Source organism: Pollachius pollachius (assembly GCF_949987615.1).
Source record: "Pollachius pollachius genome assembly, chromosome: 9".
Taxonomy (NCBI): Eukaryota; Metazoa; Chordata; class Actinopteri; order Gadiformes; family Gadidae; genus Pollachius; species Pollachius pollachius.
In genome coordinates this window covers 22,309,711-22,333,886 of record NC_136942.1, presented here as the reverse complement: position 1 = coordinate 22,333,886, position 24,176 = coordinate 22,309,711, and the positions used below count along the sequence as shown (strand labels likewise).

General features: G+C 46.3%; 2 protein-coding genes across 2 annotated transcripts; both read right to left on the bottom strand.

Annotated features, from left to right (window-relative positions):
* Nucleotides 1-540: 540 nt before the first annotated feature.
* On the bottom strand, nucleotides 541-11,211 carry fan1 (FANCD2 and FANCI associated nuclease 1). Its single transcript, XM_079743368.1, has 13 exons — nucleotides 9,935-11,211; nucleotides 9,720-9,860; nucleotides 9,411-9,612; nucleotides 9,083-9,316; nucleotides 8,604-8,735; nucleotides 4,425-4,533; nucleotides 4,154-4,273; nucleotides 3,329-3,493; nucleotides 1,929-2,088; nucleotides 1,745-1,848; nucleotides 1,442-1,636; nucleotides 1,044-1,172; nucleotides 541-872 (listed from the first exon to the last, which is right to left on the bottom strand). Exons 1-13 carry the CDS (start codon nucleotides 11,067-11,069, stop codon nucleotides 729-731), a joined length of 2,970 nt encoding a protein of 989 aa, XP_079599494.1. The 5' UTR covers nucleotides 11,070-11,211; the 3' UTR covers nucleotides 541-728.
* Nucleotides 11,212-21,812: 10,601 nt separating this feature from the next.
* duox2 (dual oxidase 2) lies at nucleotides 21,813-23,443 on the bottom strand (the record flags this gene model as incomplete). The annotated part of the gene is made up of 6 exons (XM_079743598.1): nucleotides 21,813-22,003; nucleotides 22,129-22,343; nucleotides 22,436-22,643; nucleotides 22,847-22,981; nucleotides 23,076-23,133; nucleotides 23,297-23,443. 6 exons carry the CDS (start codon nucleotides 23,441-23,443, stop codon nucleotides 21,813-21,815), a joined length of 954 nt encoding a protein of 317 aa, XP_079599724.1.
* Nucleotides 23,444-24,176: the final 733 nt, after the last annotated feature.

Here is a 24,176-nt window from a genome sequence, read left to right as displayed (position 1 = left end):
TCGACAGAATCTCAGGGGGTTGACTGGTTCGTTTGTCAAGCTCCCTTTTGGCTTGATGAAGTGTCCTTGAGCAAAACACTTAACTCAATACTGCTCCCTTGAATGAGGGAATCCAAGACACAACAAGTAAATCTCTCTGAGTGGCCATATTAGGTAGAAACTACACATATGATGCTGTTAAATGGCATCCATTAATTATAGTCTAAGATGAACACCAGCACAGTGGCTTGAGATCTTCCCAGGTTATGACATTCAATTTCATTATCCTATTATTCTTGAGATACTGTACAACGGAATTTCTCCAAATACTATTTTATTGGTTCTTTCATTTCCTCCAGGTAACGAGAACACATTTTCAATGGAGTGGTTATAGTTGTTAAAATGAAGTATTATATTTGTTACAGAGTAGTGTTAAATGACATGGAGGTCCAACTATGGAGGCTGCCAGTGTTTAATGGCATTTTCTTTTTTCTATATGGAAAGTAAGTACAATGTAAGACAATACATTTTTGTTTAACAAATCATATATATATATGATCATCAATATCAAATAATATTGTATAGAATTGTTCAATTTGAATTACAGCTCATTAATAATATCAAACTTTATTATTATTACATTATAATTGAACAGACTTTTGTTACTGATGGCAATGAATTGCCCTTAATAGCACACAAAAAGTAAGCTTCTGCCCAGTTTAAAGACAATACAATAAAAAAACATGGCACTATTTTCCTTCAACAGCGAATCCTTTAGCTCCGATGGCGGTCACATGGCAAACCTCCACGTCCGCCCCCAGCTTCTGGAGCACGTCCAGCCAGATCTGCTGCTTCTGGGACAGCCGGTCGCTCGGCCCCTTCACCTCCACCAACTGGAACACATGCACAGAAAAGGACTTCCCATCAGTGCACAGGGTTCACAGGGTTCTTGGGCCATACACTTTGACCCTTGGCTAACAAACCTGAGTTCAAGCAGTTGCAACATTAATACTAGAAACAAAACCGAAAGCTCAACAGAGAGTTGAACTTTCATGCCATCTCACTTTGTAGCTGTTGGCCGATGTGCTCCACACCACTAGGTCTGGCAGACCTGCTCGGCAATGCCTGTAATCCTTTGCCATGCGTGTGATCATACCAGCCAAGAAAGCTCCTCCCAGGCATGACACCAGACTCTGCCAAGACAATACACATCGGTATTAGGTTATTAAAGACTCCCTGTGGCCACTTCTACCTGTTAAAGGACACATTAGACAAAATTATCTCCGTCATTAGATCTGCTCAGGAAATTGTTAGATGATGTCGTTTCAAATGTGCATTAAGGAGAATATTGTGAGTACGTGGTGTGCTGCTCGCCCAAATCCACTCTCTTGCTCGTTTCACAGCAGTAGTTACATAAACAAACCCACTATGGTACGATGTATAATACCTCTCAGATCATTACCTGTGCCTGTTGCAGGCTAGCGAAGCGCTCCCAGTTGACCAGTGAACACGCTTTGCCCATGTGACATGTCCACACGTCTTCCATCATGCTATGCAGCACTTCCACTGAAGCTTCACGAAGCAGCTGCACGCGTGTCTCAATAGAGTCTCTCCGGTTCCCATAGAAACAATCTGTGAAAAGGTCCAACGGACATGTCTGCGAGAGGAGATGACAGGTTAATATGTTTGTGGTAATTTTGTGTTCATTCAAATTGGTGAATTTATATAGTTCAAGATGAATAGACAATCATTTTATTATACACACCTGGTAGGGATTTCGGAAAACATCTGGAATACCCTCCATGAAAATGACATCCCATAATAGAAGACCAAACAGGGTTGAGAATGTTGAACCCTCCCCATGGATCCCTATAACCGGCATGATAGAAACACTTACTTACAGTTCGATTGTCAGGATGGAGGGATGGACAGGAAGCATCAAAGCCTACCTTGGTCAAACCCTTGCCTGCAGTAGTGTGCCAGCGACAGCTCTTCCACGGAGCACATGATGGTGGCATTGCTGGGCTCTCCTCCCTGGTCTGCAGGCATGAGGAAAACGTTCTTCCCTGTGCCCCCCTCATGTGGAAACAGCTGACCTCGGATAGTCACCTGAAGGAGACCAGTGCAAAAACAGAGAGCCACAGGTACATCATTTCATGGTCTATGTCGAGATGTAAATCAGCATTTATTTTTGTTCAACTCACCATTAGCTGAGTACACACATTCGGAAATTGGGCCGTGGGTGAGCCATTGACATTATTTTCCAAATTAGTCTTTGGCAGCTCCCGCAGCTGTATGTATGTTTTGTCTAACTACAGAAAGCGCATACAAACTGCCCTGGCTAGGTTGTTCCCTTCAATAGGGCCGACCAATGAACAAATCCATACGTTTTCATTCTGTGTTCACATGCCATTGTGCATGCTCACAGACTTTGAAACAGAGGTGTGCAGTTAGTGTTCTGAGTGAAGATGGTGGCAGTGTTAGAGACAGTGAGATGATTCAGAATTCTGAGTGCAGAGCAGCTCAGAATGAGGGGGTGTTTTTTAACTGATTAGAACACAGCATAATTGATCGCTTGTGAATCTAAATGAGTGCTCAGTTCCAGGTCCATTTGTATGAATGCACGGAAAACGAGACTTTCAACTGAGCACAAATTGAACTTTTCCTCCACTGAGGCAGTCCATTGTAACCGTTGGATCGAAGCAAAAAATCATCCACATTTCGATCCTAAATACACCGGCCTGCTCGTGATATTACACTAACAAGAATCCAAAATGCATGCCTCTCCGTCTCTAAGTAGGTGAGCATGCAAAGTGGCGTGTAAACACAGATTCAAAACTTGGAATTGTTAGTTTGTGGGCCCTTTTGGAGAGAATATACAAATATAATACACTAGTCAGGGCAGTTCGTATGAGCTTACTTGGGCAGGACACAACATAAATACAGTTAACTAAGTGCTGCTAAACAATCATTTGGTATAGAATGATGTCAATGGCTGGATTGCTTGTAATCAGTGAGAGGGGGTGAGTTGAACAACCTGACCAAACTGACCAATAATATGATTTATATATAATTATATATATAAATATAAATATATATATATAATTTATTAATTACCCTTAACAACAATTAACCTGGGGTCTAGCAAGCCGGCAAAACCCTTTAAGGTTGAACTGAATCATTGTTGTTCAAAATGTTTCCTTATTGATTCAGAGAGAAAAACATTCACTGGGTAAATTAAGCCATACATGGATGGGTTTTACTCTTGAAAAAGTGACATGCAGGCTAAGCAGTATCTAATGAAGAAACCCCAGTTGTGACCACGACCACATGTGGGCTTCAAACATACATGTGGGACATCGGTGACATCGATAGTAGGCAGCTCTTTGAGCTTCACAACGTGTTTCTTCATGCTAGGAGACTCCTTCATCCGGACTGCTCTCTGGTGAAGTGACAACTGATGACCTGTCCTCACCAGGGGGTCTGCCAACCCATCTCTGATGGCACAAATCGCCTGTATTCATGAAGCAAGGAGGGGGAGCAAACAAACAGGGCCAGATGGATGAAAATATAAGAGAGAGAGCGAACTGAGTCTGAGGAGAAACATTGCAGGAGTTTTGGCAGAGCCCAGTTACGATATATCTAAGTTTATTCATATATTTTATATTCTTTCATAACAATTATCCAGTTGAACGGTAATGACTTGTTTTGAGTTACGGTATGTGTTTAACCTGAGTGATGCACTGTGACTGAGTAAGTCAAGGATGGGCTGACGTTTACTGTTTCTTCCAGTTCTTTCTCCATTTCCAGTGTCTCTCCTCGTGAGTGTGCTTCAGTGTTTCTAAAGAGTTGCTAACATCCCTGTCTACTCCAAACCCCCCGCCCCCCCTCCTCGCATTACGAAGCCCATGCTCTCCCCTCATGAGGCCAGTAACCCTATTCTTTATTTATATCCATGCATCCAATTGCATTTATAGTGGGTCATAAATACAGTAACAACTGCGTACCTAATTTATATTTGTGAACTCAACATGATGTAGCTCTATAATAGTAGATCACAACTGCCTGCCACGAATCTTTCTTAAAGATTCCATTTAAACCCAGTATAATATACTTAAGCTACTTTAACAGCTACTTTTAACTTAAGCCTACCGTATAACCCATTGTTGCTCACCTGCTCGGGTTTCTTGAGATGCTGCTGGAGATTCAGAGCCAGTCTGTCCCACCACCGGCCCCTGCTGTCAGGACAGTACACCGTCTGAGCTAGTAGAGACCGCAGCTCCTCTACCGCCTCCTACAACACACCATGTACCTCACTGCAGCTGATGGATACCTAATTATCTCCTTCATCATTCCACTGGCATCCTCAGTGTTGTTGGTTGTGCTTGGTACCAATGGACACATCTTTGTTTTTAGGCTAAAAGAACAGAAGCTATGGAGCAAACCTTATAGCAGCGCTGCCTCTGCAGGATCTCCACCCCTCGGGAGAGGATGCAAGTGTAGGCCCAGCCGACGGTGAAGCACCGCAGGAACACAGGCAGCTGCTCCTGGTGACTGACAGAACACAACGAAGAGTAAGCAGTGCCATCGTTACAGGAAGTTCTCCTCCTGGTGACTGGCACAACACAACGAAGAGTTAGCAGTGCCATCGTTACAGGAAGTTCTCCTCCTGGTGACTGACAGAACACAACGAAGAGTTAGCAGTGCCATCGTTACAGGAAGTTCTCCTCCTGGTGACTGACAGAACACAACGAAGAGTTAGCAGTGCCATTGTTACAGGAAGGGGCTGCTTCTGTGGCGACTCAGCAGCAGATGGGGGCATGTGCGTCCAATTGTTTAGATTTGTTTTATCGTTGTAGATGTCCTGAAGGATTCCAAGTTTGAGCGCAGTGGATTTAAACTGATGAAAGGTAAGATGGTTAAGAAATGGAGATCCTTATCCAAGTCATTGAATTTGCTTCCCTGAGTTGTAATCGGGGACTGACAAATATGATTCAACACTCCTGTGATATCTTGCTACCTTTGAATGGAGTTCAGTGAACAATCCTGTTGATCTGATATTTAATGACACCAACTTTGGGGGAATTTGGAACAATACCATAAAAGACGAGAAGAGGAAAAACCCTTCCCTCCCCCGTCTATTGTTTGGGCGAACGGACAGTCCTTAAAAAATAAGGCAGACGAGGTGCAAACTAACATGAAGAACCCCGACAAATTCTCATGGCCTTCAACCAGACGTGGTGTCGGAGATCTGGACTCTGAACTTGATGTACGAGGATTGGATATTCCTAATATTCAATATATATATACTTTCCCGTATATAGACGGGAAAGTCTCTGGGTGGCGATGCATGCCTTTACAATCAACCAGCGATGGTGCAACAACTTCATGGTTTATGAAAAGACTGAGTCTACAGGCCTTTGAGCTTCTATCTTTATCCGTGAGACAGTCTACCTTCACAGAGTTTCACCTCGAAACTGTCGCTGTATCCACTTCTAAATGCCAACCCAAGATTCTGAGTTGAACATTTGTTGTAATCTATCTTACTGATGACTAACATTATACATAATACGCTGAACAGCACAAGCTTGAACCTTTGGCTCCATCGAGGCGGCATAGAAGATCCCCAGATCACAACACGGTCCACCTACCGCCAGCCAGTATTGATTCATTGACAGACAACGCCGTGTGAAGTTACATTGCCATTGGTCTCTGTTATCCCCTCTTAAACACAGACTATGTATCCTAAGAACAAGCAGTGGGTGTCTAAGTCCCTTCAAACCTGACATGGTAAGTGGCAGTCTGCTTTTGTTGAGAGGGGTATGACAGGTGAGGATAGAGATAAAGAAAACTTAACTTATGTACAAGGGTAAAATAGAGGTAGCAGCTGAAAAAAAAAGATGGCTGGAAACGATGACAGGGTCATGTGACGGGGGCAACAACAAGGTCTTAGCTATTAATGGTTGTAAGAAGTACAGGTGAGCAGCTTGCCAATGGCAACAGTCTTTTAACCTGTTTCTTTTTTACTGCTGATTTGACATAGATTCATGTGTGTGGGAGTGTTCCTAAGACTTTCCATTTTTCTTTCATTCAAAAAACCAAAAACCCTCTTAATGAAACAGATTTGTAAAAGGATTTTAGGACAGGTAGAGAGCCTGCTTCATCCTTTCCAGTTCCCCCACATAGCAGGGAGAGGGGTGATAGAAGCTACTCTCACACCGCTCCATCTGCTTTACCAACATGGTAGGCTTCTGTGGATTGACTTCTCGTTGGCTTTTAACATATCCAGCCCCACCTGCTGGCAGAGAAGCACCTTGCTAACCTCAAGTTAGAGCTGAACATCACGGCCTGGCACTGACATACAGATTGTGGAAAATGATGCGTACTTATGAAGAATTAGAGGACTTAATGTTAATACTGTTATGAACCGTTATCTCTGTTAAGGATTTTATTTAATCTTTTGTGACATTTTTTAAGGTGGCCTGGTTTGAACGTGACTCTTTGTAATAGAAATCGACCAGCTATACTATACTGGTGACAGTGATAAGATCATTGGGCTGGGATAGGACCTGCTGAAGGTCTCATTAATAGGCATGTTCTCAGGAAGGCCCATGCCGTCCTGAACTGTACAGGCCACCCCCTGTAGGGAGGGTTTAACTAGGTCCGCCTGGGCCAGGCCTCCAGACTGCCATGGGGGAAGCCAACCAGGCCCATGAACCCCTCTGTCCCTGTGGCCATTGGTTAGTTTATCGCTGACTACTGGTAATGATGAGTTGGCGTCTTGTCTTTGTGCTTTTATTTGAACCTCATGTTGAGATCCTTGTCTTGTCTTGGCGGTTGCAGTTGGATGTGTATGGTGCTGAATGTGTCCAACTTTCAGCTGCCCAACTCATCTCCCAATGGGGACAATAAAGATTTTGAACTTGCTGTGTGTAAACTTTTATTACAATTCAACCATTAAAGGTCCCATGGCATGCTACTTTATGGATGCTGCTATATAGGTGTTATGGGGCCACTTATACAATATTTGAAGATGTTCAAGAAATTCAGCCTTGGTGCAGAATTACAGCCACTGCGAGCAAGACCCACAATGAGCTTTCCACAAACGTGCCGTTTTTTAGAGGCGGGTCAAGGTGGAGGGTGGGGGTGTTGCCCTGAGCAGCTTGCGGCCAGGGTACCATGCGCTAGTGTTTACAGTGGATGTAACGTAATGGCTTGGATTCATAATATCATCCGGAGGCGCACACAGCTTTTGGCCGTGTTCTGTAAATATTCTAGAACACTCCAGGTGCTCCGGTGGGAGTCCTGGAGCTCTATATCTAAATAATATAATATAAAATATAGATATCTATATTATATAATATATATTATCACGGCCAAAAGTTGTGTGTGCCTCCGGATGATATTATGAATCTCAAACGACTGCGTCGGGTTCTCCGACGTCTCTAGTTCTTCCACTTCCACATCAATCTGAAGTACAGACTGAGCGGCAACATGGAGGAGAAAGGGATTGTTGCCAATTGCGGACTCCCGGTGTTACACCGAATTCTGCGACCCACCGAAAAGTGTGACCACAGGGGGCGGGTCTTTCCTTTGTTGATACAACCGTTAATTCTAAACAGCATTTTACACAGTAGCCTATAATAGGAGATTCTCAAAGGTAAATCCACTAAATAAAAACTGACTGTAGGTTTTTATGGGGAATGAATCAACGGACCGTACTAAACGCCCTATCCGTTGTATGGGTCTGTTAAATACTAATCAAATCAAATGTATTTATTAAGCACATTTAGTAACAAGGTGAAGGGGTGGGGGGAGATCTTATGTTTTATTTATGTTTTTGTACAATGCTCACGTTTTTTCGACTTTATGCCTGTCTACTTCAAACTAGTGCTGCGTGCATGTTGAAGAAATTGTGCACCAGCGCCCCCTGGGGTCACACTTTTTCGGTGGGTCGCAGAATTCGGTGTAACACCGGCACTTCCACAGTTACGAGACTTGAAGTGGGGGTTTTGGGGAAATTGGGGGAAAGGAACTTTGGCTTTGACTCCCTGGGGTCCAGATTGAGCGCGACATGGAGGAGAAAGGGATTTTTGCCCGGGATTGTCTCCGTCCGGAGCCCCAGTGCCGGGGCACCGGCGCCGGAGAACCACCATCGCGGAGAACCACCGCCGCGAGGCACCACCGCCGCGGGGCACACACACACACATGTGACGCTCATTGTCTTGTCATTGTCTCATTGGTGGGCCAAATTCTCTGGGCGGGCAAAGCAGAGAAAAGGGAGGTAACCTGGCCCCTTTTACACTTCACGTCATTTCTAGCAACTGGGGGACCATAGGCAGGCTAGGGGAACTCATAATAATGTTAGAAAACCTCATAAAGTGAAATTTTCATGTCATGGGACCTTTCAGGCTATATTATCCACATAGCAAGTTACAGAGAATACTTTTCGGATACATTTCAATATGGCAGGGGTCTGGGATGTTGCTCAATGATGCCTGCAAGTAGGCTGTGGACCTTGGGGTTTGAACCCAGAACCTTCTGGTTGGGAGAAAACCATGACCACTGGACTATCCTGCCTGGCTGATATGATCAGTAGATGGCATGGTGTGTGTAGTACTCACCTGAGGTCGAGGGTGTTTCCCAGTTCCTGCCAGGTGTTCTTGGTTGCGTTGTAAAGGTCAGAGGCCTCCTCCCACTGGCCCCCATGCATTGCCGTGGTCACCTCCTGTAGGGCCAGCATGGCGGCCTCATACCTGCACTCAGCAGGTTGAGTCATATTCAAATCGATGAATATGCATGTAATGTTACTATAACTATTCAGGATTTCTAATTTATTTATATAATAATCAAATTAAATATCACAATTTCTTTCACTGAATATATTATATATTTCATTAATATTTTAATATTTATACTTTGTTGAAATATTACATTACATTACATTACATTTAACAGGATAAACAATGATTGTTACCATGGAAATGGGGAGAAAACCATTTAAAATTAAATAAATTTACAATTAAGCACCATTTAAGATGAAGAAAATACACTATCACAAAATTACAAAACTCAAGTGCCATTTCTGGCGGCAGCAGCCCACCTTATAAGGTCATCCCTGTCCTGGAAGAGCCTGGCGCTGCGCTGCACGGTGTAATCAGGGAAGGCCAGGCGGCCGGAGTTGACCAGCAGGATGGTGTACAGCTGGCCCTGGCCCCCGGAGCCCATCTCCTCCTCCTCCACGCCGTCCGTCAGAGAGAACAGCAGCAGCACTCTGGAGAACACAGCCCGTGGACCTCGACGCAGACGCACACAGGAGCCTGCCAGCTGCTTTGCCCTGTAGGTTCATGGAGGATCATTCAGTGTGCTCTACTAGTGTGAGTGAACCGACCTGTGGATTGAATGATCCCTGGAGGCTCTTTTGTTCAGACCTCTTAAGAATGACGGCTCCGATGTTGTTTGGACCGGCGGCCAGGCTGAAGAGGGACTTCTGACAGCTCAGACGCCGGAGTCCTTCCACCAGCTGCTGCTTCTGAGTCACCGAGCTGCTCAGGTGGAAGGTCTTCGCAAGACTTTTGAGATCTGGGGCCAGGAGGAGGTCCAGAACCTCACCCAGATCCTGCAGGTCACTCTCTGCAACAAGGAAGGGTCCGGATAAACCAAAGTTTATTACCACATGAAACATTTAATAATAAGGTTAATTATATTGTGATGTGCAATTCATTTGTGATTTCATAAACCTTTCTCTAAGAAGCTACAATCCACCAGCTCTTGAGCGACGGGTCCCAGATCCTTGGATATTTCTTCATAATCCAGCCGATTCACTTGGAGCCATTTCAGTTTCCTTTGAAACAATCTCACGAACAGCTTCTGTCCCATGACTTTTAAAAGGGAAATAGGCGTGAGTGAAGCTATGGTAAACGATAAAGAAATTAAACATTGTATTTCAAGTTACCTGAGAGTTTTTCAAAGGCGTGTATCGACGACAGGTCCTCCTGGTTAAAGAGCTTTCTGTCGTCTTCGTTCTCCAGCACCGCCTTTAGAATGGTCCGGAAGTTACGGAGGTAGTACGGTAATCTGGAGCTGTTAATACTTTCAGAGTCCTTGCTGGGTTCGAAAGCGCTATGTTCAGACGTTTCAGCTCCATCCAAGCTTTTATCCCCTTTCTCCTGGACTTTCTGTGGTTTATTCCATAAGCAAGAAGCTGTATACGGCTCCTTTTGTTGGCTGCTGGTGTCAGAGATCTCTGTTTGTTCTTGGCTGGAGATCGTCATGTTTGATTTGATACTTATCCCCTCGCGTTTAGTTTTTTTGCTAGAAACTGGCATTTTATCCATGGACTTCCCGGGAAGTTCTGCTTTTCTCTTAGAGGAAGAAGAGGGCCCCGGAGAAAATACTGGATGGATGGTCACTTCTTCAGACTTTTTTACTTCCATGATGTGTTCATTTGCTAGACACTGTGGGCTTGTTATTGAGATACAGTTCTTCTCACTATGGCTAACCCGTGATGTCAGATCAGCGGTTATTGAGCAGGATTCATTGTCATCGAGATCATCACACAGATTTTCTTTCTGTGAACCACTCAGCTCCGAGTTACATTCATCTGTATCTGGAATCTTTCTGCTCTCCCCATGTTCACGTATTCTACACATCTTGGAGAGAGCACCAAGGTTGATCTGTCTCACCACTGACGAATTGCTTTTCTCTCGCGTCATCTGTCTAGTGCAGTGTTTTTTAAAATAAGGACTTGTTTTGGTCTCCTTGTTCTCTTCAGACGGAGAGGACAAGTCTCGGGCAGGTGATTTAACTCCATTTACTTTGGGGGACAGTGGTACAAGGGAATCATTACCTGCTGGGGCAGCATCGCCTGCTCTCTGGAAGTTCTTGCACTTAAAGTCGATGTGATGGTTGATGCTGAACCTGGGTACCAGCTGGCCGCACAGAGGACAGGCCACTTCCGGTGGGGGCGTGTTCTTAAAGAACGAGGTGATGGGAGTCGTCACACTGGTGGATGAGTTAGCGCTTTGGTTTCCTTTCTTCTTGCCCTTAGACAGGGATAAACGGTTTTTGGGTTTGTTTCTTTCACTCATGTTGGAAGGTGCACGTAGACCCACTGCTTGGTCCACCAATGGGGAAAAGAGATTCAAAGTTACCGCTACATGGACATGTGTTCCGCTATAACTAAAGTCAAATCGTATACATCATCGCTTTGATTAAATGCTGATATTGTTGGACATAGTCTATACATACGAACCCAAAAATGTTTCGATTTCTGGCTAATTAGACGGATACTCATGCACTAAACGACATCATAACAACAACAGAAGCTAGCTCACTGTGTGTACCGCGCCTCAGACGACCAGCAGAGCGCAGAGCGTGGATAGACTGTAGTAGTCGATCACAGATCAACTTCCACATCAAAGCGTCTAAAAACTAAAAATAAACGTTGGTCTTTTTCTAAAAAGCTCATCTAAAACAAGTATCTCAAACAAAATTGTTGTCTACGATGCATTCAGGAAGAAGGTGAGCGACACTTTGTTAAACCGTTGTACCATACTTAATAATCAACATTATTAATTTAGAAAGATCAACTTGAATACATATTAACGACAAAGGGACATTTTTAGATGCCTCCATTTTTTTATTCCTTCTTAGGTTTTCTACCCTTCCTTTTTTTTTTATCAAATATTCGTTTTCGTCAATCGTTATCAGTGGACTGGAGATTGAAGCGAGAAGTGAAAAGAAGGAGCCTGATCTGTGTTCGGTTCTCCGCTACGCCCAATCTGGCAACCCTGGCTGCAGTGCGCTGCATCCAGGGTTGCCAGATTGGGCGGGAAATCTCTCCCAATCTGGCAACACCGCACAGGAGTGGGGGTGTATCTACACAGATTCCAGGGCGCACCTTTTATTCCCACACCTCCCGTCCAGACAGATCAAGATGCAGGCGTTTTAAAAGCGAGGAGGATCGCCGTCCAGATCGATGTTTGTGAGTGCCATATTGAATAATATGATGGGGGGGGGGGGGGGGGGGGGGGGGGGGGGGAGGGGGGGGATAACCTTTCTATGCATAGGCCTGTGATGCTTGCGGTAGTCCTGGTCGAGACAATAGTGCTGGCTATGCACCCTAAGGTGGAACCCCAGCCCCATGAGTGAGATGCCAGCATAATACAATCTCGATATATTTAAATCAAGGTCGATCTGAATTTGCACCGTTGCGATGATGCATCCTGTTTGGAGGATGGATAGCACAATGCGATCACCTTCGATACGTTGGAGGCGAAATGCGGAGATCTAAGATCTGGTGGTGTTTCCAGCCTGTGATTTTGTAAACGCGACGTCCACTTTTGTGGCATAACCAGGTGGACCACAAACCCCTGCAGTTGCGGCAAAAGTTTGGCGTGAGGGCTGATAGAATCTCGTCCAAATATGAAGGTTCATCACCGAAGACTGGGATGTCTGTTATTGATCAGAGCTCCAGAGCCCGTTCAGCACCATGGAGAGTTCACCATTTGGTCTGATGGGGTAGCTGTGTTTCTGGGGAGCCTGTATGTTGTTTTGCAAAGAAAATACTGGGGCATTGTTATTGTTATTAGTCTAGTTCTGAACCATGATGTGTCCGTTATACATTGTAAAAGGTTTTGAACTTTTAGAGGATGAAATAGTCATGCAGTCATTTTTGTTTATTCAAATTATGAAATGAACAAACAACCTGTCAATCAGTCGAACGCCACTGTTGCACCTTCTTGTTTTGGTGAGGGTGCCGCTGATCACGTGTCTGTGCTGGGCGTGGTGTCATCATTTTAATGATTAAATGACATTGTCAAATTTAACCTTTCAACCATTTAATTGGCTCATTGATTATTCAAATAAAATCATCATATGAGTCAACAAGGTCTATATCTGTTCATACCATGTCATCCATAATGTTTGTCTGTGTGTTTGGTGTCCCCACAGGGCTTAGCGTAGTGGTCTTACTGGGCCAGATATGGCACATGGAAAAAGGCCAGACACACTTAACAGAGTCCTGGTTCCCGGCTCTCCGCCCTGCCCTGCCGCCTGCCGGGGGAAGAATGAGCACCAGGAGGAACAGAGGAGCCTAGCGAGGGAGGAGCAGGCTCACTCCAGGAGAACCCACGGCGACCATGGCCAGCCGTCCCCCCCTGTCCCTTCCACTCACTACTTCCTGAAGTCGGAGAACATGGAGGAGGCGGAGACCTGCTCCGAGTACGACAACGTGGGCTCGGACGTGGAGCAGGACTACGACGAGGTCCTGCACGTCAACCGAGGAGGAGGAGGAGGAGGAGGAGGAGGAGGAGGACACGTCAACATGAGCTACTACAGCCAGTACTCCTCCGAGGAGGGCAGCTACGCAGAGCACACCCTGTCGGGGGAGGGGCTGTCCGGCTCCATGACGCCCCCCCCCTCTCCCCCTCTGCATCGGCAGGAGGTGCGCCCCGACGCCGAGCTGCCCCGCCCGTCCGACCCCCGCTTCTGTCACCACCCACCCCCCTCCCCTCCCCTCCCTGCCCCCCCGCCCGGAGGCGAGCGCGATGGCCACGGCCACGGCCACGGCCACGGCAGCGGGGGCGAGGCAGACACCATCCGGAGGCTGGGCTACTTCATCGATGACTCGGACGAGATAGAGGAGGTGCTGGACGGGGTGCGCTTTGTGGAGGACGTCGAGGAGGACTGTGACATTGGTCCCGAGGAGGTGGCCCCTGCGGTGTACCAGTGCAGCGACGCTCAGCGGGGCGGCAAGAGGGGCGAGGAGAGGTTCAGAGAGGACCGGGCGGCCGTCGCCAGGAGCCCCGAGCCGCCCTCGGTGGCCAGCAGGCGGCTGGCGTGTGAGGCCGATGGCCGGGGGTCCAGGGAGAAGGGGCGACCGGGCAATGGGAGAGGGAGGAGGGGCCCGGCCGGGGAGGCTGAGAACGGAGCCGCGGGCCCCAAAGGAGGACCTGGCGTCAGCGGCGAACCCAATCCGAAGACGGCCCCGAAAGACGGCAGAAAGGCCGTCGCACGGACCAAAACCAGATCCGACGGTGTGAAAAGCCGACCTCAGCCCCCGCCTCGGCAGCCCCTGCCCCCAAGGCACGTCCCCCCCAAGCAGGCCCCGGCTCCCAAAGAGACCCCCGTCCCGTCCCCGGCCCCCCTCGACAACGGGGTGGCAAACCAACAAGAGAGTCACCCCAGAGCCCTGAAACAGAACCCAGAGCTGGTGGAGGCTCCAGCGCAGCACAGGGATCCCCTCCCAGACAGACCCAGACAGCAAGAGAAGAACCCACAGGTAAGGCGGTGTCTCCGTGTCCTGTTCTATGTCCTGTTCCGGGCTATGGCCGGTACATTCGGTCCATATCAGCCTCCCTCCATTTTCACACAGGAACATAAGTGGGATGTTGCAAACATATTCAATTCCTTTTTCAAACACAGAGATAAACAAAAAAAAAATAAACAAAAAAAATCAATTTTATGAATAATGCATCAATGTTAATTACCTTGTGTTCAAGTATTCCTTGTCCTGTTGAATGTGTCCAGCAGGGCGAGAGGAGCCAGCCCACCTCGATGGCCGAGGAGGCGCCTGAGCAGCCCAGCAGGCCCCCGTGCCCGCAGGAGTCCCCCCCACCAGAGGAGAACAACGGCAGCCCCCAGGTGAGGTCCTCAGCTTAACCATGTGTGGTTATCTCCCAGTGAAGGGGCCAGCCCCCTGACTGGTGTAAATATTAGGTTAAACAAAGGGAGTAGGCGGTTCTTACAGACATTGGGAAACATGTGCCTTCCGTTTATGGGTGTGGTTGCAATGTGTGTGCAAGGGCCACAGTAGCTCAGGAGGTAGAGACTAGTAACCGGAAGGTTGCTAGTTGGATCCCCGGCTCCTCATAGCTGAGTTACGAGGTTTCCCTGAGCAAGACAACTCACTTACTGCTCCTGACGAGCTGGCTGTCGCCCTGCGTGGTTCACTCGGCCGTCAGTGTTTGAATGTGTGAATGAATAGTTGTAAGTCACCTTGGATAAAATGGTCAATCAGCAAAATCCCCTAATTGTAAAATGTAAAATGTAAATGTTTGACATTGGGATTTTGTGATGGAGTATGATGGCGTGTGATTGTCCTAACCCCACGAATGGTCTGCTGGAAGGTAGTGCTGTTGTTACTGAAGCTACAGTGATACTTTGAGTGTAGACCCAATGCTACGGAGCACTAATCAATATCCACCTTTTGCAGAAAACGCAGGAAACGGCCGCCTTCCCCAGCTTTGTGGATGGTAACAGTCTTACATGTAAATGCCAAACATGTAGAGCTTCATTTACACAGGCTTTGTGCTCCATATGTAACTACAAGAGTGTGCTGCTGTGTGTCTTCTGCTGTTGTGGCTTTAGTCCCAGGCCCCTGTGAGCCAGAGGACCTCATCGATGGGATCATATTCGCGGCTAACTACCTGGGCTGCACGCAGGTGCTGTCCGATAAGAATCCCTCCAAGTCCATACGCATGACGCAGGCCCAGGAGGCCGTCAGCCACATCAAGGTGAGCGTCTTCTAGAGAGGGACCCAGGTCAGCGAACAAGATGAGATGAGTATTTGAGATGACTTACAATAAAGGCTGGCTCCAGATAGGGTAACACCTGTGTTATACACTGTTGCACCACACGATGGTGCTATTACACCTTTTAATACGAAAATCCTTAAAATCCTTACACTGAACGAAACCTTCAGTGTAAGGCTTTACACGTTACTGTTTTGTATATGGACTGCTATATAAAAGGTATAATGTCAAATTATTGAACCTCTGATAGAAACATAGATCGTATATCAACGTTTATCATCCTTATTCTGTGAAATCCTTGAAACAACAGAGTCAAGATGAGGACTCTCAAATGGTCACTGAGGTGGACCTCTTCATCTCCACTAAAGCCGTCAAGGTGCTGAACGCTGATACGCAGGTGAGTCACTAAAAGCACTAAAAGTACTAAAAGCTAAACTAATACTTCATGTGAATACATGTTTTTATTTTGGTCGGATAAAGATTATGATCTTGTACGTTTTCTGCCCCTGATGCTCCTCAGGAGACCATGATGGACAGTGCCTTGCGGACCATCTCCTACATCGCAGACATCGGCAGCATTGTGGTGCTGATGGCCCGCCGACGTATGTCCCAGGGAACCCTCCAGGACGACTCGGAGGCTTCCATGTCCTCCACCGACGGCAAGAACCAGTACCGGATGATCTGCTACGTGTTTGAGTCGGAGGACGTGAGTGTTCACACCATTACAGCACAAACACAGCAATGAAATAGCAATAAAACACCCAAAGAGATGACATATAAGGTATGGCATCTGGTTTTCTGTTTCTATATATAGTTCATTGGACGATTACATGCGTTTTCTTTACCCTCTCTGGTGCTGAGTAATAGTGTACCCTAAGCCCCTCCCCCTCCCTCCTCTAGGCACAGCTCATCGCTCAGTCCATTGGTCAGGCCTTCAGCGTGGCCTACAGGGAGTTCCTCCGAGCCAATGGCATCAACCCCAAGGACCTGAGTCAGAAACAATACAGTGACATCATCAACTCCCAGGAGATGTACAACGATGACCTCATTCATTTCTCAAACTCTGACAACTGTAAAGAGGTAGGAAAAAACACAATGTGTCTGGGACACCGAAACACAAACAAATATCATTCATAACATGGTTGATTCCCTTTAAAGATCCCATATCATGCTTTTTTAGGGTTTATAATTGAATCTGGGGGAACAACTAGAATAGGGTTACATGCCTGTAGGATAACAATACCCCTTATTATTCTCACACTGTTAATTTCTGCAAAACCAATATCAGTGTCTTCCAAAAGCGTTCTGTTTTGTATCATGTCGGCACGCCTCCTGAGTAGCCCAGTCTGCTGTGATTGGTCAGCACACCCACTATGTTGTGATTAGTCGGACGCCTAGCACCACCCACTGCACAGTCTGAGGTCACACTGTCACGGAAATTAAGTTTGAGCAAAACAAGCTGTTTCAAGCACTTATTGAGAGTCGTTCTCGGTGTGCGCGAATACTCCCCCTGGCTCGGACTTAGATTTTTCTAGTTTAGCAAATGTAAAACATGTATACATACGTCATATAACAGTCTAAAGCCCTTTAAACCATAAGAGCCGAACAGTCGCCTGCTTTGCCCTGAGCTGTGCTGTGTGCTGTGCAGCTGTACGTGGAGAAGCAGAAGGGGGAGATGCTGGGCGTGGTGATCGTGGAGTCGGGCTGGGGCTCCATCCTGCCCACCGTCATCCTGGCCAACATGCTGAACAGCGGGCCCGCCGCTCGCTCGGGGCGGCTCAGCGTGGGCGACCAGATCATGTCCATCAACGACACCAGCCTGGTGGGGCTGCCGCTGGCCACCTGCCAGGGTATCATCAAGGTAGCCCCTCAGCCGGCTCCCTTCCTGTCCGTCCCGCGGGACGTTTCCCCCGTTTAGGTTTTCAATGATGGCTAGAAATGTTGATGTATAGGATGTGTGTTTATGTTTTTAGACGAGAGTTTTAAGACAGCATTTTCATATTCGACCCCATCCTTACGATGGAGTCTAACACATAGCACGCACTCACACAGACAGACGCATAGCACGCACACATACACACAGGAAAAGTGTTGTATTTGAGGAGACACCTTTGATTGGAGAGAGATGTGTGATTGTGTTATTGTGTACTTCAGGGGCTAAAGAACCTGGTGAAGGTGAAGCTGAGCATCGTCAGCTGCCCTCCTGTCACCACCGTGCTCATCAAGAGACCGGACCTCAAGTTCCAGCTGGGCTTCAGTGTTCAGAACGGCATTGTGAGTAACACCTGTCAACGCACGTCTCAACTAAAGTCCATCCATCCATCCATCCACTTTTATTTCCCATGTCGGCTTTACCTTATCTCGGGCGATAAGGTAAGTAGGGCAGCTCAGGGTCCCCCTCCTTTGGGGCCTTCCACCACCTGCTCCAGTGGGATGGCTGAACATTCCCAGGCCCCCGGGGAGACTCCTCCCTCCAGCGTGTCCTGGGTCAGCCCCGGGATCTCCTCCCAGTTGGGCGCACATGGAACCCCTCCAGCAGAAAGTGCCCGGGCAGCTTCTCATCCTACCATGGAGTGTGGACTCGGCTGGGCCGCGCTTCTGCAGAGGAAATTAATTTCTGCCACTTGGATCCAGCTCTGTGTCCGACACTGGGCTAAGCCGGCTCCCCAGTCACTCCCATCCAGGTTTCCCAGTCCCTGCTTAACTTACTGGTTTAGTCAGTGAGATTCCAGTCAGGAGTCAGTAGGTGGAGCCCTTTATGATCTGTGAATGCTAATGATCTGTACTTCTGTTAGCATAGCATATGTTTGTTCTACAACAGTCAGGGTTTAATGAAAAAAAAATTTTAAAAATTAAAAGTGTAACTATGCAGTCATAAACACATTTCTTGTTTGCGATATTGGCTCATAACAAGTAAGTAAGTAATTTGTAACTGCTCCTGATGCTAAATACTTTTCTCAATGGCCTGTGTCGGGAAAATAGTTTGATAACACTTGCTCTGCATAATTAAATAGTGATAGATACGTGCGGGACAATAAGTCAGGACACTTCCTTGATTCAGTTTTCATGTATTCAATTACGTGTCGTTTGTCACACGCATACTGTTTACAGTTGTTATCAGTTAGACTAATGTGGATGTAATGTGTTTTAAGAACCAAAACAAACCAGATTAAAAACAATACAAACTACAGCCTCAGCCAAAGTGCTCCTCCCTGGCACTGCCTCCCTGCTCAGCGGCTGGGAGAGTCAGACTTCACCGGGATGTTTATGGGGTTGTGGTTTAGGGCCCTGGATCTGCTTTGATAAACAAGAAACACGGCCTAGAGCTCCTTGAAATGCTGTTTCAAAATAAAGAACTTTCCTGTGAATGTACATTTACATGAGGGCATTCAATGACGGCAAAGTTTATGACTGCATAGGAATCTGAAATTCTAAACATAAAATAACCCTATTTTGACTTAAAAGTAACCAATGTGATGACTGTTGTGCTTCAGATTTGCAGTCTAATGCGTGGCGGAATAGCTGAGCGCGGCGGGGTTCGGGTTGGCCACAGAATCATTGAGATCAACGGGCAGAGTGTGGTAGCCATGGCCCACGAGAAGATCGTCCAAACGCTGTCCGTCTCCGTGGGCGAGGTAAGGCCACCCCGATCCACTCTCTACTCTAATGTTTATTACTTTTGTATTAGGGAAACCAAGGCTGAAGGATGTCTACAGGTACACTGTTGACACTGAGGTGTGTTCACACCAAAAGATGACACGTTGACTTTTAACCTTGTGAAAAACTGGACAGTCTACAATTAGCTATTTTCAATAATTCACGATATGGATACAGGACTACTCGATGGCCATGGGTAACTTTGAAAGAAATATGCAGGCATCATCATTCCAGCCGTCCTCCAACTTTCTTCTTCATTCAGAAGGAAGTTGCATAATGATGTATCTTTATTTCAAACTCTTCTGCCCTTATTTACCACGTTAATCCCTTGGGGGGCCAATTCTTTGAAATATGTATCTAGAAGCTTATGATGTCCGAAGCCTAACGCCTAGTCCTGTATCGGTCAGTGATAGGTCAGACGTGGTAGGACTGTTTAAGACAGGGTGGTGAACCATGTCTTTTTGATATAACTTTGGCTGACGATGACTGGAAATGACTTTACTTTCACTGTAGTCATCAACAGCTTTCCTTTTCCTCCTGCACCTTTCTGCCTCCCTACTAGATCAATATGAAGACAATGCCTGCAGTGATGTTCAGACTGCTGACCGGACAAGAGACACCCATCTACATATAGAGGAGACCTTCACTACTATCGCACAAGACCAGTGGGCGCATGCATATAATAACCACTCCTGGAAAAATGCTCCATTTGGTCGACTTGATCACCAAGTTATAAAAGATCAACACCACCGACCATTAAAAACAACACCAACATCAACACCCATGTTTAAGATAAAGGCAACAAGGCCAAGCTGCTGTTTACCAAGAAAAAACAAACCGCCACGCTTAAATCACGTCGCTACCTGTGTGTGCTGCCTTTCGTGGTCCGCTATGTTGAACCCACAGTGTACATAACCCTGCTCCTTTCTGATGTGTGCCGAGGCGGCGAGAGGCCCCGGGGCCGTTGCTTCAGGGCATAGGGGACGCAGCGCGGACGCCTGCGCAGACCGGGGAGGAGCAGATCCGTTTACAGTATTACCCCCAGCGCTGGGGAGGGGGGAGGGAGGGGGGAGTTGTGTCTGCATGAAGTGCCCAACTTTAGTTCTGCATGGCTAGTGAGTTGGAGGAGATAGACAGGGAGTTCAAAAAAAAAGGAGGAGAAAAATCATTTTATTTGGAGCTGTCGCAAGCGCTGGAAAGAACATCCAGTTCTCACCTACAGATTAGTTGTTTCTCTTTCTTGAATTGCATTGTCATAAGGAGTATAGTGTGAATAAGCTGTCTATAGTGGTGAGTGTGAGCATTGGGTATGGGAGAGAGGGAAATAATAGGGCCATGATTATTTTCTTATGAAGTGACGAAATAGTACATTTATTTTTTATTTCATCGTTTTTTTTATAATATTACGAGGTGTAAAGTGTAATTCTACTGTACATAGTTTGGTTTCCAATAGGTACTGTGTGGAAAGGCTTTGTGTATTCCTAGATGCATGTTACATCCTCTACTTTAACTTTAATCTACAAGAAGAATAGGCACCGGTATTCATTTTTGAACTGTCTCAATGTTTTCTGTATCATGTTTCAGAGGAACATACTATGTTGTAAAAACGCTCTTTAAGTATTGAAACAATGGTGAAATGGTGTTCCTGAAGGCCAAAGAAACCATTATACTTGGAAATACATATTGTTCAGCATATTTACCATAGCGTACCAGAATGTATCAAACTATATGTAACTATATGAATGTATTAGACAATTAAAAAACTAATGTCACAGCGTAACAGCTGCCCCAGTTCTTTTTGTGAAAACAAAAGGCGTAGAATCGTCAAGTCATGTGAAGATGCCTTTGCATGTGACTCTTTGATTAGCAAGCAGAATAGTTTGAACCCTCATTAAAACTTTCATAGTTTAGAGTTTACAAAGTGGAAATGAGTGAAGACCCAAGAGCATGGAAAACTGCTCGGAAGCAAAGCTCAAATGCAGAGGACATATTTGCATAAATCTTTTTCAAAAATCCCTAAATATATATATACAGGATGGGGTCAAATCAGTTCATTATAGGATGGACGATTTTGATGCTTTTACATTTTACTCTAAGTTTTTAGTCTAGATGACTAGACCTGCTTCACTTTAGGAAATATCACAATAGAGGTTTGTTATATCTTCATAATTTATTTACAGATCCTATCCACAAAACAGATAAAACATTGCATTGGTATGTATACATCATAACATTTATATTTACATTTATATTTTTTTTACAACAAAAACAATGGCACACAACACAGAACAATGACCAGCACTTACGGTGTTAAACAGACATTTACTTAAGAAACTAACATTCTTAAGACATTCATCCAAATATTTTCAAGTATTAGCTGGTAATGGCGACTGATGGGACATCCTCATACATTAGCCTGAAATATAGAAAAACAAAGACTTCATTAGGAAATTCACAAATTTAAGAAAAGTACTGATGTTTTCATGACTGCAAATTATTCATGGTTAAATCATTTCATTGGGCAATGAAAGGAGTATATCAAATGACAGCCCTTTGAACATGGGTACTGCAGTAATATCACTGTACAGACAGGTGAAACGTCAGAGTAGTTTCATGTTCCTTCAAAATGAGCCCCTTTTGTTAGCCACTTACTAGGGTGATTACTGATACGGGCCCTTCCTCCAGGAACACCGAGTTCAGGTAACCCGTCTCCGAGTATGCGTCCTCCTCTTCCTCACTTTCCACGGCTACATTGAAGGCTTGCTTCATCTTCTCTGGTATCAAGCAGTCAAACAGCACCACCGCCATGCCGATAACCGCACACAGCACACCTAAAGAGCGTTAAAGTGCTCGTTACCACCATGACAACAATATCACAATCACTCTCCCTCTGTGCAAAGGGAAAAGACCAGGGGGAAATAATGAGTTGGTTATCTGGGGTGGAGGTGTTGTTTACCTGTGGCTAGCGCCAGCCAGAAGGAATGGCTGTACTCTGTGACGAAGGTGCCCGTCCCTATGGAGAAGGCGCACTGGGGCAGATTCATTATGGTGGAGAAGGAGGCCATGGAGAAGAAGATGAAGGCGGCCGTGGCCAGCATCATGTAGCCGGCGTACAGGAGGATGGGCATGGAGAGCAGGATGTTGGCCACCAGCCAGCAGCAGAACGCTGTCCTGGGGAGACAGAGAGAGGAGATCGGGATCTGGACCCCACAAAGAAAGTCGACGTTTGATTGATCTAAAAGATGTGTGTGGTTGTTTCTTACCAGAGCGTGGCGGAGGCGTATCGTCCGGAATATCTGTACTGGAAGATGAGGCCGCAGGCACTGTTGAGCGTGAACTTCTCTGCGATGTACAGGATGGGGTTTGGCAGTCCTCTCTCCAGGGCTTCCCGGTACTCCTCCTCCAGCGAGTCCTGCCAGCTGAACATCTCGTTGTAGTCGATGGTCTCGTTGAGTTGCATCACAGGGTTTCCTGTTCGGGAAACCAGGATGTATAAAAATGAAACTGATAAGGTCAGCCAACCGAAAGTAAGACAGGGTGACTCTTGGCTCCTAATGCCTGAACCTGCCCGGACAAAGGCCTCTTAGTCACACAACGTATAGGTGTTTGGTGCAAAGCTTAAATCCCTGAGAATCAAAGGGCTTAGAACTGTCACGCTGGGGAACGTGACTCACCGCGGAGGGTAACGTTGATGCCATAGAGTCCGACATGCAGACCGATTTCAGCATCCACAACGGCATTGCTGAAGGACTTATAGGTGGCATTAGTGGTCGTCCAGCCCTCAGCCCAGTCATTAGTGAAGTTCAGCGCTAGAAGAAATAACAAAGAGGTGTTAGGCCGGCGCTCTCCACACTGATGATGACACACCAGAGAAACACCAACCAGCCAGGGATTCAAACTCACCCACTATCACAGCGCCGATGAACAGGCTGATGATGATACGAACCATCCACAGGTATCTCTGCAGGAACAGATGTTTCATTAGTAACCCCACAACAGGAAGGTGAGCCCCCAGTTCAGGCAGGGCCTGCCCTGGTGGACACCACCACCCATACAGGATTAAACTGTGTTACAAGTCCAACGTATACGTGATTATATTGGTTTGAGGCTCGAGTTTCACTCACCGCCTTGCCTCGGATGCCTGGCAGGATGAGGAGGAGACTGGTCACCAGCACCAGGAACACCAGGATAATGGTGAGCAGGGCGCCGCTGAAGATGAAGGAGGTCCTTTGTAGTGGGTAGAATGGGTAAATGTCATCGTAGAAAGTCATCTTCCCGGCGGTTTGTGGAGGCGCAGTGTGGCTGAAAGACGGTGTTAACAGTGAGGACAGTGTTAGCGGCGGGGCTCTCAGTTACACAGCCGCTCAAAGAGAGAGAGAGGGAGGGCAGGAGGCGTCTTGTTTCTTGCAGTGATGTTGGAATACTTTTTGAGCAATTTAAAAGTAATAAGAACATAAGTGTGACATTATGCCACAGGACATGCTGCTCTTGAACCCCGGGCCTGGTTTAGACACAAAAGACCCACTTTGCACTCTCGTAGCTTTTCTTGTAGTAGCTTGTGATATGTTAACATATTTAAAAAGATCTCAACACATGTTATGTTTAAGGAGATGTCGTGTATTGTAATCGGATAATTTGGAGTAAAGTTTTTTTGTATACTCGTTGCAATAAATACACACAAATGTTTTTCCAATGGCACTGAAGCACAGACATGAATACATGCATGCCCACCCACCCACCCACCCACCCACCCACACACACGCACACACACACACACACACACACACGCACACGCACACACACACACACACACACACACACACACACACACACACACACACAACCGAAAACAAAAAAAATTCCCATATCACTTCATCAAAAAAGGAAATTCAAAAGTTAAAAAGGACAAGAGAAGCCTGCTCACCTGAGAGTGGAGAGTTGTTTGGATCCGAGCGGGAGCGAGTGGTAATGGTACAGGGACATATGGGTACACTTCTTATATAC

Bases quoted from the DNA above. Each gene is read 5' to 3' on its own strand.
- fan1 (XM_079743368.1), bottom strand. From the start codon at position 11,069: ATGAGTGAAAGAAACAAACCCAAAAACCGTTTATCCCTGTCTAAGGGC. The intron at 2,089-3,328 runs GTATGTTTGAAG...GGTCTCCTTCAG, and splicing joins ATGTCACCGATGTCCCACAT to GTGACTATCCGAGGTCAGCT. The intron at 1,173-1,441 runs GTAATGATCTGA...TTGTCTTGGCAG, and splicing joins CTAGCCTGCAACAGGCACAG to AGTCTGGTGTCATGCCTGGG.